At 38.9% G+C, this 12,391-nt stretch overlaps 1 protein-coding gene across 2 annotated transcripts; it reads right to left on the bottom strand.

The window, feature by feature from the left end:
* Positions 1-8,241: 8,241 nt before the first annotated feature.
* LOC131301982 (uncharacterized) lies at positions 8,242-11,512 on the bottom strand. Of its 2 annotated transcripts, none has more exons than XM_058328525.1 (3): positions 11,308-11,512; positions 9,469-9,527; positions 8,242-9,262 (listed from the first exon to the last, which is right to left on the bottom strand). In XM_058328525.1, the coding sequence occupies exon 3, from the start codon at positions 9,203-9,205 to the stop codon at positions 8,405-8,407; it is 801 nt and encodes a 266-aa protein (XP_058184508.1). In that variant the 5' UTR covers positions 9,206-9,262; positions 9,469-9,527; positions 11,308-11,512; the 3' UTR covers positions 8,242-8,404. The 2 variants fall into 2 exon arrangements, 1 of the variants encoding a protein (XP_058184508.1); XR_009191503.1 differs by lacking the exon at positions 11,308-11,512 and adding an exon at positions 9,832-9,901 and having other exon boundaries at positions 9,118-9,262.
* Positions 11,513-12,391: the final 879 nt, after the last annotated feature.

The raw sequence follows: 12,391 nt of genomic DNA on the forward strand, positions 1-12,391 counted from the left end.
TTTTTTTTTGCTGATTTCTCCCGGGTACCCTTAAAATCACATTTTGAACACATTGAGTGGCTTGGATCATCGAAATTCTATCGGGAAAGGGAGGTCCTTATTTTATTAAGTTAAGGTGGTCCTTAGGAGAATGAGACTATATATATATATATGAAAAAATGGGAAATTTGGATTGAGCGGCTACACACATCGGATGCCGTTGATTTCTAGGTAGGCTCACTCATTTTTTTTATAGAATTTTTGGATGGCTCGGATCGACAATCCGATGGCCGGAGTGGGTCCCGCAATGCCGTCTGTGGCTCCCATCGGTGCATTAGCGGTCTTATTTGGACTCCATGGCCTTTTAGATGTTGGGCTTTAGCCCTCGAAGATTTTCCTCGGTTGGCATCTTACATTGCCCAATAAAGGGTTTGAATCTCGGATGGACACTTATTGTCTTTCCCCCAGCTCTCAATCTTTGTTTTCATTTCAAAAATTAATAAAAAAAAATTTGCGCTAAAAAAAAAAAAACATCAACTACAGGAGAGTCTGCAGCTACAACAACTAAACCCAACTACAAACAAACCAAACTACAATTTTCAAATATCGATTCCATGTAAAAAAAAAGGTATGACAACTCATTACCCTATCCATGCGTATCAAACGTCCTTGAACAAATGCATATATCATCTCATTGCATTCATAAAGGTTCTGTTTGGTAACACTGTCACTTTTCTGTTTCATGTTTTCTATTTGCTGAAATCAATTTCTACTTTTTTCTCAAAAAAAAATAAAAACGGAAAACATGTTTTTGTCAATGTGTTATAAAAAAAAATGAAAGCGGAAAACCTGTTGTCAAAAGTTGTCAACTAACTCCTCCATAAACCCAACCATCCATTATCCACAGTAAGAGGCAAAGCAGACCCAAATTTCTGATTTCTCTTAGCTAGCACTTTACGCAGCATGCTATTCTCCTTTTGAAGGTATTGAAGATTAGGAGCAACATCCTTAGGTACCAAAACTTGTTCTCCAATCAGATTGCAATTGGAACTAGTCCCCCCAAAATTCCCAGATATTTAGAGTCACTCGACAGGGCAGGGAAATTGCCCTCAAAATTCATCGTAGACCAAAAACTAACAACAAATCAAAGAAAAGGGGAGCAGACAACAGAAACACAGAGAATCATGAGGAGAAACACAAGAATTCGACGGAAATAAAAGAAGAAATCGAAGGACCGAAGCAAACCTCAGATCACCACCATTTCGACGCGTACGTCATAGACCTAGCTCGATCGAGAGAGAGAGAGAGAGAGAGAGAGAGAGAGAGAGATATATTATGAAAATAATGAAAGTGATTATTAGAATTGAGAAGTGAAAGTAGTGCACCAAACAAACTTTCAAGGATAATTTATAAAAATTCTGAAAATGAAAACAGAAAACAGAAAATATAATGGCTACCAAACTTGACCAAAGGATTTTGCTCTTCTTTTTTTTTTACTTTTTACATTAGAGATTGCGTAGTGAAAAAAATATATATTGGGCTTAACTTTTTTAGTTTTGGATTACTTTGTCTTTATACAAAAAAATAAAAATTCCTTTTTTAAGTTTTGTTGAATATTTGTTTGTCTAGATGAGAGAAATGCGAAAAATAAAAATTAATGACCAAAAGTTGAAAATAGTGTACCTAAGACAAAAATAATAATATGAAATAGACAGATATTTTTTAATTACTTTTTTTTCAAGTGTGTCTATGTTTTTATAGCTTTATATTTCCTCACATGATGAATAAATAATTCAACTAAATTTAATAAAAAATTAACCAAAGCAAATCTTATTGAAGTACAAATAAACAAATAATTTCATAATAAAGTTATACCAAAATAATGTGAGAATGAGGGGTACAAGAGAAAAGTTTTAATATTTCATTTTCCTCCCATAATAAGATTACCCCATAATCTCAGATTCCCAGGGGTTAGTGGGGTGATCAAACTCCTCCTCTATTCAGGAAAGTGATTGCTCATGGATTGAGAGATCAGTAATCAGATTCCTATTTTAGCCCTTTCCAAACATTGGAATCTTAGAGTTCTGAAATCACATTTTCATTCCACCCTAAGATGCCTCTATCCAAACTCAGCCTAATACTCTGTTGCATATGGGGGAGGGTAAACGCAGAACAATCCCAAAAACAATAAGTATTGGACCACATATAAACACATAAACACTTACACACGTGCACAATAAAGGTGAGCCCCACACACACTGCAGGTGCAATCAGGGGCGGACTCACGTTGGGGCACGTGAGGTCACGTGCCTAAAAATAAAAATTGATATAAATACATAAAAGTTCCCTACAATTGTACATAACATCAACATGATGGTGTGGCTATGTGCGTTGAGAAAAGTTCATAACAACTGGGTTCGATTCCCATGCATCCCATCCCCTGTTTATTTTATATTTTTATTCTACTTCTTTCCTTTATTTTTTCATTTTTGTTCTATCTCTTTCCTTTATTTTTCTCCATTTTTGTCCTATCTCTTTGAATTTTCCTCTCTCTTTTTTTATTCTAACTCTTTCCTTTATTTCTCCATTTTTGTTATACCTCTTTCCTTTATTTTTCCATTTTTGTTCTACTTCTTTCCTTTATTTCTCCATTTTTGTTCTATCTCTTTGTATTTTCCTCTTAATCCAAAATATTATGAAAATCAAATTTACTATATTCTTTAGTTTACTTTCTCTTGACTTTGGCATTAATTTTACAGTTGTCACCGCGACAGTTGAAAGAGTATTTTCAGTTATAAAGATTGTCAAAAATCGGTTGCGAAATAGAATGAATGATTAATATTCAATTGTTGAGCGATAATTTAGTGATATACATGCGGAGAAATATTTTTTAAGATTGTGAACAATAGATGCCCCCAGTATATGAAATTCCTGAATCCGCCACTGGGTGCAGTGGTTTTTGCCCCTCCCTTCTCCCTTCTCCCTCCTCCTCCCCCTTCTTGTCCCTCCTCGCCTCTCTCTTCTCTCGCCGCCTGGGTTTCGAGTGATGGGAGCTATGACCTTGTGGGTGTAGTAATTGTGCGCAATTAAGAACCTGATGGGGCTATACCAAGACTCTTAACAACATGTGTCCTCTTGGTTGTATCACTGAGGAGTCCATCACTCACGTGCACGTGCTCCGGGACTGCATGTCCCTTCGCTCGTGAAGTTTGGGACTGCATTTCTATCCGGTCTTCGTGTACCACACGTCTTTCAGTCTCAATTTGCATGACCGGGTTAGGAATAATTGCTTGAGTCGTTGTAATCATTCTCTGAATATTCCCCGGGCCTCCCTCTCTTTTCGGCCGTGTGCTGGGCCATTTGGTGTCATCGCAACAACTCTCTTTTTAGGTCCCCGCGAGGCTTCCATTCCTCTTCACATCAGAGTTTGGACCACCATTAATAAACCCCTTGAATGGAACACTTTCATGGTTAAACCGAGGATAGCTAGGTAGAGTGATTACCTCTTTGTGTTAGAGTTTGCCACCTTTGGGTAAATTTAAGATTAATACAGAGTATTACAGATGGAGCCTTTAATTTGGAGGCGAAAACTGGCTGTGCGCGAGGGAGGCCTACCCGTGATGATCAAGACCAATAGGTGACTGGTTTCCATAGGGATTACATGGCAGCTTCCTCAAGCACCATGACTGAAATTTGGGCAATTCCGGATGGCCGTAGAGGTGTCAAATGGGCCGTGCCGTGCCGGCAGGGCCCGTTTAACTTCGTGCTAACCGTGCTTCGTGCCGTGCCGTGCCAGCCCGTTTACTTTATTTACTTAAATCGTGTCGTGTCATGCCGTGCCGTGTCGGCCTGTTTACTTAAATCGTGTCGTGCCGTGCCGTGCCATTTGCCAATCGTGTCGTGCCGTGCCGGCCCGTTTCTGAAATCGTGTCGTGTCGTGCCGGCCCATTTTCTTAAATTGTGTCGTGTCGTGTCGTGCCAGTCCGTTTTCTTAAATCGTGTCGTGCCGGTCCGTGTTCTTAAATCATGTCGTGCAGTGTCGTTTTCAATCGTGTCAAGATGTGCCGGCCCATTTACTTAATCGTGTCGTGTCGGATCGGGCCGAGCCGGGCCGTTTTAAGTCGTGTCGTTTTAGTCTGTCCTAACATGTGTGGGTTGACTTAAGGCATAACTAATCTTGCATCAGACATGCAACCATTGTATACATTTGATTTTTTGGCATATTAGAAACTCAGCGACATTGGGCAAGGATAGAGAGATCCTTGCATTCACTGCATCCTCATAAAAAACAAGGGATGAGTGTGTGTGTTTGAGAGAGAGAGAGAGAGAGAGAACGAAGTTGCTATTCAACTTCGGTTGCCCCTTCTTTTTCTTTTTTTTTCTTTGAACGTCCCCTCTTTTTCTTCACTTTTCCAGTTTCCTACTTAATAAATCTTAGACAACTTTTTGGTTAGTATACAAGCGAGTTTGGTAAAGGGCTCAATCAATCTGCAGTTGCGCTTTCAATTCTTATTGTCGCACATTTGAATAGTTTGAGGTGATTTCTTAAAAAAGTTTTTACCGTTTTATGCTCCTGCTAGTGCACGAGAATTATGTTAGGCAAAAGGTCTATACTCGGTCTCAGAATATCATAATCACTCTGTAACTTGCAGAAGAGAAAAAGGAGAGGACAATTTACAATGAAAGGAGAAAAATAACAATGGACGCTGCATTTTCATATACCATGGCACGTCAAAAAAATTTAACAATCAAAAAAATAACATATTACAACCCCTAATTGAAAAGAAATTCTTGGTCTTAATGAAGTAAAATTTAACAATTAAAAAAATAACATATTACAAATGGTCCTATTGTCCTAGTCCAGGCTGTCCAGCTAACCGTTATTTATATATATATATATATATTTTCCCTTATTTCTACTATGTATTTTTTTCCCTTTTTGTTTGACACTTTTTTTTTTAATTTTTTGTTAGATTTGGGGTAAATAATATATGACTTTTGCACGTTTCCTTTCACATTAAATTACTCTTGCACCATAAATATTTTGATAAGTTTTTTTAATTTTACTTGTTATCTTGTATTGTAATGTTAAATTTGCAAGCCAAAAGTCCAAAGCCTATTTAATTTTACTAACAAAAACAAAACAAATATTTTTACCGAATAAAATTTGATAGTTTTTTAAAAGTGAAAAAATAATTTTTTAAAAACATGATTTTTTTTTAAATTAAATATCTTAGTTGTTTACCTTTAAAAAAAGGTAAACAAATATTTTTTACCAAATAGAAATTGTTTAATTTTTTAAAAATTTAAAAAAAAGAAGCCATTTGGCTTATTTAATTTTTTTTCTCGTGCCCATGTCGTGCCGGGTCGTGTCCATGCCCGTGCCTTGCTAGAGCCGTGCCGTTCCTGTCCACTTTTCGTGCCCGTGCCCCTGTCGTGCCCGTCTACGACCGTGTCGTGCCGTGCCGTGCCCGTGCTGTGCCGCCCACTTCCGTGCCCGTGCTGTGCCTCGGGCCTACTACAATCGTGCTGTGTCGTGCCGTGCCAGGCCAATACTGTGCCTGTGACGTGCCGTGCTGCCCCATGCCCGTGTCGTGCCGTGCTGGCACGGCCCATTTGACACCTCTAGATGGCCGGGCTGATTAATCTCACTCTTGAGAGGAATTTAAATGGTATTCTTGTGGAGACAGCTGACTCCTTGGTTGCCACTCAACTTATCACCAGTGGAAATCTTGGAAATCATGAGCTTAATTAGTAATGTGGTTCTTGATTGCAGGCTAATGCTGCGGGTGCTTGGGAGTGAAGTTTCGTACACCCATGAAGCTAACTTTTGTGCTGATACCCTAGATGTTCTTCCTTTGCAGCAAGTTAATTTAGTTGTCTTTTTGCATTTTCCTAACTGCCTTGAGCAGCCTATATATGATGATTGTGTAGGAATAAAAATTCCCTCGGACCCGATTTAAGTTTTAATATATGCGATACCATTTTTAAAACCACCCCCCACCCACCCCACAACCAACCCCACCAAACCCCCCCCCCCCCCCCCCCCCCCCCCCCACACACACACACACACACACACACACACACACACACACACACACACACAAAAAAAAAACCCATGACAGGCCAAGCCCAATAGAGGTTATTATCACCACTCCTAATTAACCAATGTAGAATAGAGGTTCCTTCCGTATTTCAACCCAAAATTTATGAGTATTATGGCGTCACTTTCTTATTCACTCCTTAATGGGTTTGATAAAGTATATTCAACATTAATCTCCTCACATTAGAGAACACTTTCCCAAGTGATCCCACCTCATAAGATGAGTGGGTTCCACACTAATTAGCCAACAAAGTAAGCTATTAACATGTTTTGGACGATCCTGATTTTAGAGAGAAAAAGAGGAGAGAGCGTGATTGGGTGAGGGGAGAGAGAATAAATCTGAACTGTCCAAAACACGTTTGGACGATCTAATCACGGACGAATACTGTAATGTGGTACCCGCTCGGCACCCAAAAATTTCTTGGAATTGGGGCATGTTAGAAAGCACAAAAGTAGAGGGAAAATAGAAAGATATATATCATAGAATGGAATACCTAGATTTACTATTTGCACTAAGAACAGAATGTGTGAAGTGGGAAAGAAGGGATGTCATTATTTAAGCAATATTGAATGTCTTTTCATTTGCATACTTTATTTCTAGCACATCCGCAAAGGACAATTTCGATATATATTGAGATCCCTTTGTGTAAGCTTGATTATGTAGCCATTTGTACAGGGACAAGGGAATGTCCCAAGGCACATCACCCTCGGATTTGGCTCCTTCGAGCATTGTCTTGAGTTCAAAAACTTAGTCTAGATCGTTAACGGTTGGGCATCTTCATCTTGCAGTTTAATTTTTATGTTTTCGTCGGTGAGTGAAACGGGATTGGATTTGACAGAGATATAAGAAGGAAGGTAATATTGCTAGGAAAGAAGATAATTGCTGTATTCATAATGGTACCAAATAAATGAAGTTAATTTCTCTTAGGGACGGCCATTCGAAGTCATGAAGTTTGTGAACACCAATTTGATGTCTGCGTGTTTCTTTTACGGCCGGCCATTCAAAGTCATGGTATAAATATCAATAGAAGGGTAAAATTTTGTTGTTAGATGCTTGACATGGTGTGTGAAATTCAAGTAGAGAATAAATTCTTTACACCGCCAGTGTAAACATTTGTTTCCTCCAAATCAATTATATTGCGACACGTGTCAAAACAGTGGTCATAATTAATAAAACATGGCGACGTGGCACAATGCAATTAATTTGGAGGAAACAAATGTTTACACTGGCGGTGTAAAAAATTTATTCTCATTGAAGTAATACAGATTTTTACGGTTGCATTGGCCAATTTTTTAACGGAATCCCTAAATGGTTGGAGCTTGGACCTTTCAAAGTCTGCAACTTTGCTTCCGGTGATTCGACAAAAGTGAAGGTCTGCTTATAAGTTGCATTTATATTGTTCATAAATTTCTTGAAGGGCTGCTTATGTTTTCTTTTTCCTCCTGATTTCACAAAGTTTGAATTGATTAGCAAGATAATGTTGGATTTTAATTCAATTACATTAATGGTGTTGTATTGATTGATTATGAAGCTTTATTTATTTAATTTAGAACTTATAAAGTGGTTTTCGTTAGTACGGTTGAGTTTTTACGGCTGTGATTAGTATATTGTGGAGTGGTCAACATATTGCAATGCATGTTAAATGTTGTGTGTGCCTTTACGCATGGACACTCCGCTAGTAAGAACAAATACTCGGACCTTTTTGGGAGCAAAGGTTTGGGGAAGGTTTAAGGGTCCATTTGAAGGATGAAAATCAGGAAAACTTGTTTCCCTACTTTTTTATTTTTATTTTTATTGATGTATGACGATTAAAAGTAGGAATGATACAGTTTCTATTGGTTGGTATGAGAAAGAAAGACAAAAAAATCCCCCAATATTTTTTTTTTGAGGATCCAAAATAGATAGGTAAGATTCACTTGAACTCACCCATCTATTTTGGATTTGGGTGCCCCAAGTAAATTTCACCCATTCATGTTGACTTCAAAAACATTTTCAGGAACCATAAGTTTAAGAAAGAAAAGGTTTCTTTGCCTTCCATTAGCCATTGTCCCAACGCTCGCACACCCACCAATGTCATAGACATCAAGCATCAAATATATGATTCTGAACCAAAACTCTGATTGCAATTCTGTTCTCAGTAGCATTGAAATTACACATAAATTTAAACAATACTCATTGCATTCTATAAACCCAAACCATATCCATTACACATCAACAGGAAATAGACTACCAAAAACTACTACTACTCATATTAACCCATACAAAGAGCTACAAATTACTAAAGTACCCATGTCAATATGCCTCACCCACTTATAATTCTCTCAAAATCTCCCCTTCCCTTTCCCCTTCCCCTTCTCTCCTTCAGCTCTTAGCTTTTCACTGCACGACTTCACCAACTTCTTCAAAGTCTCAGGACGAACAGCAAAATCAAATCCCTTCGTAAAAGTTATTAACCCGTACACTTTTCCACTTGAATCAAAAACGGGAGCACCGTGTGAAGTTCTCACAGTACCGTGCATATTGTTGATCTGAAAGAACGAACCCTCGTCTGGGATAGAACTGCGATAGTAAAAAGGAATTTGTTGTCTCATCCTCTCAGGATAAGCGACATTGCCAGTTAAAAAACTATAAAGAATTCCGTGAGGATGACTGATTGTGAATAAAGCCATCCCCATGTGTAGGGCTTCGGTACCCCCAAATTCACAGAACTTACGGCGACCAACACTCGCTCCCTTAGTTCTCAAAATAACTAAATCGCATTTCTCGTCCCGAAGAAATTCCTCAGCCTCCCTACCTTCGGCACCCATATAATATACAGTTACATCGTTACCCTGGGGCACCAAATGTGCACAAGTCAAAATATAGCCCCTCTCGTTTATCACCATACCAGCTCCAAAGGGATTCCCGTCACCCTCCTCAACCTCCTCCTCCTCCTCCTCCTCCTCCTCCTCACCCTCACCCTCACCCTCACCCTCACCCTCACCCGCCCCCGCCCCCGCCCCCGCCCCCGCCCCCGTCTCCGTCTCCGTCTCCGTCTCCGTCTCCGTCTCCTCCGATGGCTTAGAAGACACAATCACAATCAAATCCTTCATGTGGTCAAACAATGCCGCGTGATATTCCATTTCGTACTTGTAGTGTGCTTGTCTTCCTTTTCCTTTCAGGCCTTGTATTCCGAGGACCTGTCCGAGAAAATGCGCTCAATTACTTCCCAATAGGAAGATTTAATGGGTCAAGATTAAAATGTAGACAAATAAGTAAAAGGATAAAAGTTGTCAATTCCATTTGAGACCATGAGCTCGTCACGTATGAAGCATGCAATCTCACATTGAGGGTATCGTAAATAACAAAGGAAATGTTAACTGCAGGTCTAAATACACAAACCCACCTTCCAGCTAGTTTAGAATGGCCGGATTTTGACAATCCACGCTCCACTTCTTCACTTACCTGTTTTTCCAATAAAATTAGACCAATGTTAACAAAAATGGGATATATAGTTAAGTGATACTGAAAAAAATATGTGAGAAGAAACTTAACAAAGTTTCACACGTACATGCCTAGTGTATCAGAATGGATGGCAACAATGCAGTTAGGATACTTCAGCACGTCAAAAAGGAAAAGTGAAAGCTTAGGCTCATGTAGTGTCATGACATTAATTTCATCTCTTACTGGTAAACACATCCGATAAGACACTAATCATAATATTATCTAATCCAGCAACAATTCATGCTAAAAAATTAAGATGACTTACAATTATGCGGAAAAGTGGCTACAATGTTGATCAAAGTCTTTGCAAACTATCCACCTTCAAACGACCCAAATAACTGATGTCATTCATTTACATGGAGCAGTTAGACAGATTAGATGTATTACCCAGAAGCAATTTTTGTGAGTTCAACATTGTACCACTCGAATAAGTTTTAAGCAGTTTAGAGCTTATGACAAACCTCAAACAATTGAAACTATTTCAGTAGGTCGGAGAAGATAAATAGTTCATGGCAGATTACAGATAAGAAATACTATCTTCAGATCAGATGTATGCGGTCAGCACGTTGGAAGGGTAACTTGAGCAGGCTTCGTATTGCCAACTCCGAAAACGAGGTTTGCAATACAAAATGAGAAGAACCTATTCATGGAATTGATCGTTGTGCAATGTACCAACCTTTGTAACCTAGTCAAAACCTGCTCGTCTTGTAACTTGACCACAGTCTGATAAAGAAAAGGTTGATTTTGATTCGCAAGGATGCTATTTGAGCAAAAAGTTGAATGATAGAAACTAATTCCAATAGAGATTAACATATAGTGTTGCTAGGATTCCATGTTAAAATTAGAATCGAACGGACACTAAATTCAACCAACATTTAAGTAGTTGACATCTAAAGATCTATAATTACCAATAAGTGGAAGTAACTCATAATCATCTCGAAAAAGTTTTCTGTCATTTTGTTTACTTTCTTTCTCAAGGCATGAACACCTAAAGCAATCAGGTTATGCCTCCACACTACAAGGCTTTTGTTAATGTTTCTCAAGATCTTGGCCCCTAATTTTATCCAGTTGCATTGGCTTATTATACTCTTTTCATTGCATGGGAATTGAGTGATTATGCTATTATACGTGGTAGCAAGAAAATAAGGCGGTAAGGTGTAACTACCTAACTGTTTAACAGGATATCAAGGCACAACACATGATGAGCTTTAACCCCATGGTATTCTCCACTCGATCTTTCTTATTTCCAAGCCTACTAATTTCCTGCGTTGACGCATTTGTAACAACTAATTCTTTTATAGGTAGGGATACTCCTTTTTTTAGTAACTCGGTATTCCACCGAATGAACCTACTAATCCGGGCCAATCCTACAGTTGACTAGCGAGGGCCCAATCAAAGCAAGCGAAAGCCCTGTCAGAAACGGTAGCACGCGGGTGGGATACTCCTTAGACAGAACCAAACTCCTAAAATCCCTGTCACTCCTAAATCAGAATAACATGATAACCTTAAGCCGACAATCTGGATTTCTGAATACATGAAGTAACCATGATGATAACTAGAATTAGTTTGGCATTCCTTTATAATTCAGCTCTCAATCGAAAGAATTGGTTTCCCTCAGTTTCTCCACAGCAATAACATTTTATTCCATAACCTAATACATACAACAATGCAACAATGTAAATGTACACACATGCTTAACACAAAATAGCGCCATTTAACCCTAAAATGGTGAGTAATCTACCTGGGGCGAGGGCGACGGTGGAGGAGCGGTGGGATTGAGCTGACCTGAACGAGAGAGAGAGAGAGAGAGAGAGAGAGAGAGGCTGCAACTAAACGGGAAAAGAGCTTTTGGGGCCGTGTTTGGAAGTGTGGAATGAAAGGGAGAGGAAGACGAAGAGTAAAGAGAGAAACCCAGGGTTTGCGTGAACTGGTAGGGGAGGAAATAACAGTTACTAAAAAATATTACTGTAATAATTTTTACACTTCATTTTCTGATAAATACTTCCAAATTTTATCTTTTCATATGCCAAGGTTACTAACATTTTCTCGTCACTAATCAACCATGTTGTTGGACTACACAATTTTGTTCATCCACCTTAAAGGCGGAAACCACTTTATTTTTTTAAAGTAATCGGTGGAAAGGGTGAAATCAATACGTATTTTCGCAAATATAATTCCGTGAATATAAAATTTGCTACGTAAAAATATGTAATTGCTGGTAGGGCTGCAAACGAACCGAGCAACTAGCGAGCGGCTCGCAGCTCGGCTCAGAAGTTAAACGAATGAGCTCAAGCCAAATTTTGCAACTCGTTTTGTAAATGAGCCAAGCTCGAGCTAGGATAAGCTCGGCTCGCGAGCCGGGATATATATACTTAAATTTAGGATTTTTCTTGTTACTTCATAATTTGTTCTTTCCATTTTCAATTTCCAGTCAATCAAGGGAGGCGAGAGCACACGTACACCAATACACCCCCGCTCCATAGGAAAATGAAAGACATATACCTCCACAATCAAAATATTTTTGGTTGTATAAGGCCAATGCGAGGATATATATACATTTTTCATTGATCCGTTGAGGCTCATAAACAATCTCGAGCTCCAATCAAGCCAAGACCTGCTCGGCTCGAGCTCGACTTGTTAAGTTTTCATTGAGCTTGAGCACAGTAAAACTCAGCTCGAATCGGCTCGTTTGCTGCCTAATTGTTGGATATTCTGGTAACCAGCTCTCCGTACGTACAGCTTTGCCAGAAAAGAAAGAAATTTAAACAGATTGATACACAAAAAGAAATTGGTAGAGCCACTCCAATGACATTACCATTGGAGAT

The sequence above is a fragment of the Rhododendron vialii genome, chromosome 1a (genome assembly GCF_030253575.1).
Source record: "Rhododendron vialii isolate Sample 1 chromosome 1a, ASM3025357v1".
Classification (NCBI taxonomy): Eukaryota; Viridiplantae; Streptophyta; class Magnoliopsida; order Ericales; family Ericaceae; genus Rhododendron; species Rhododendron vialii.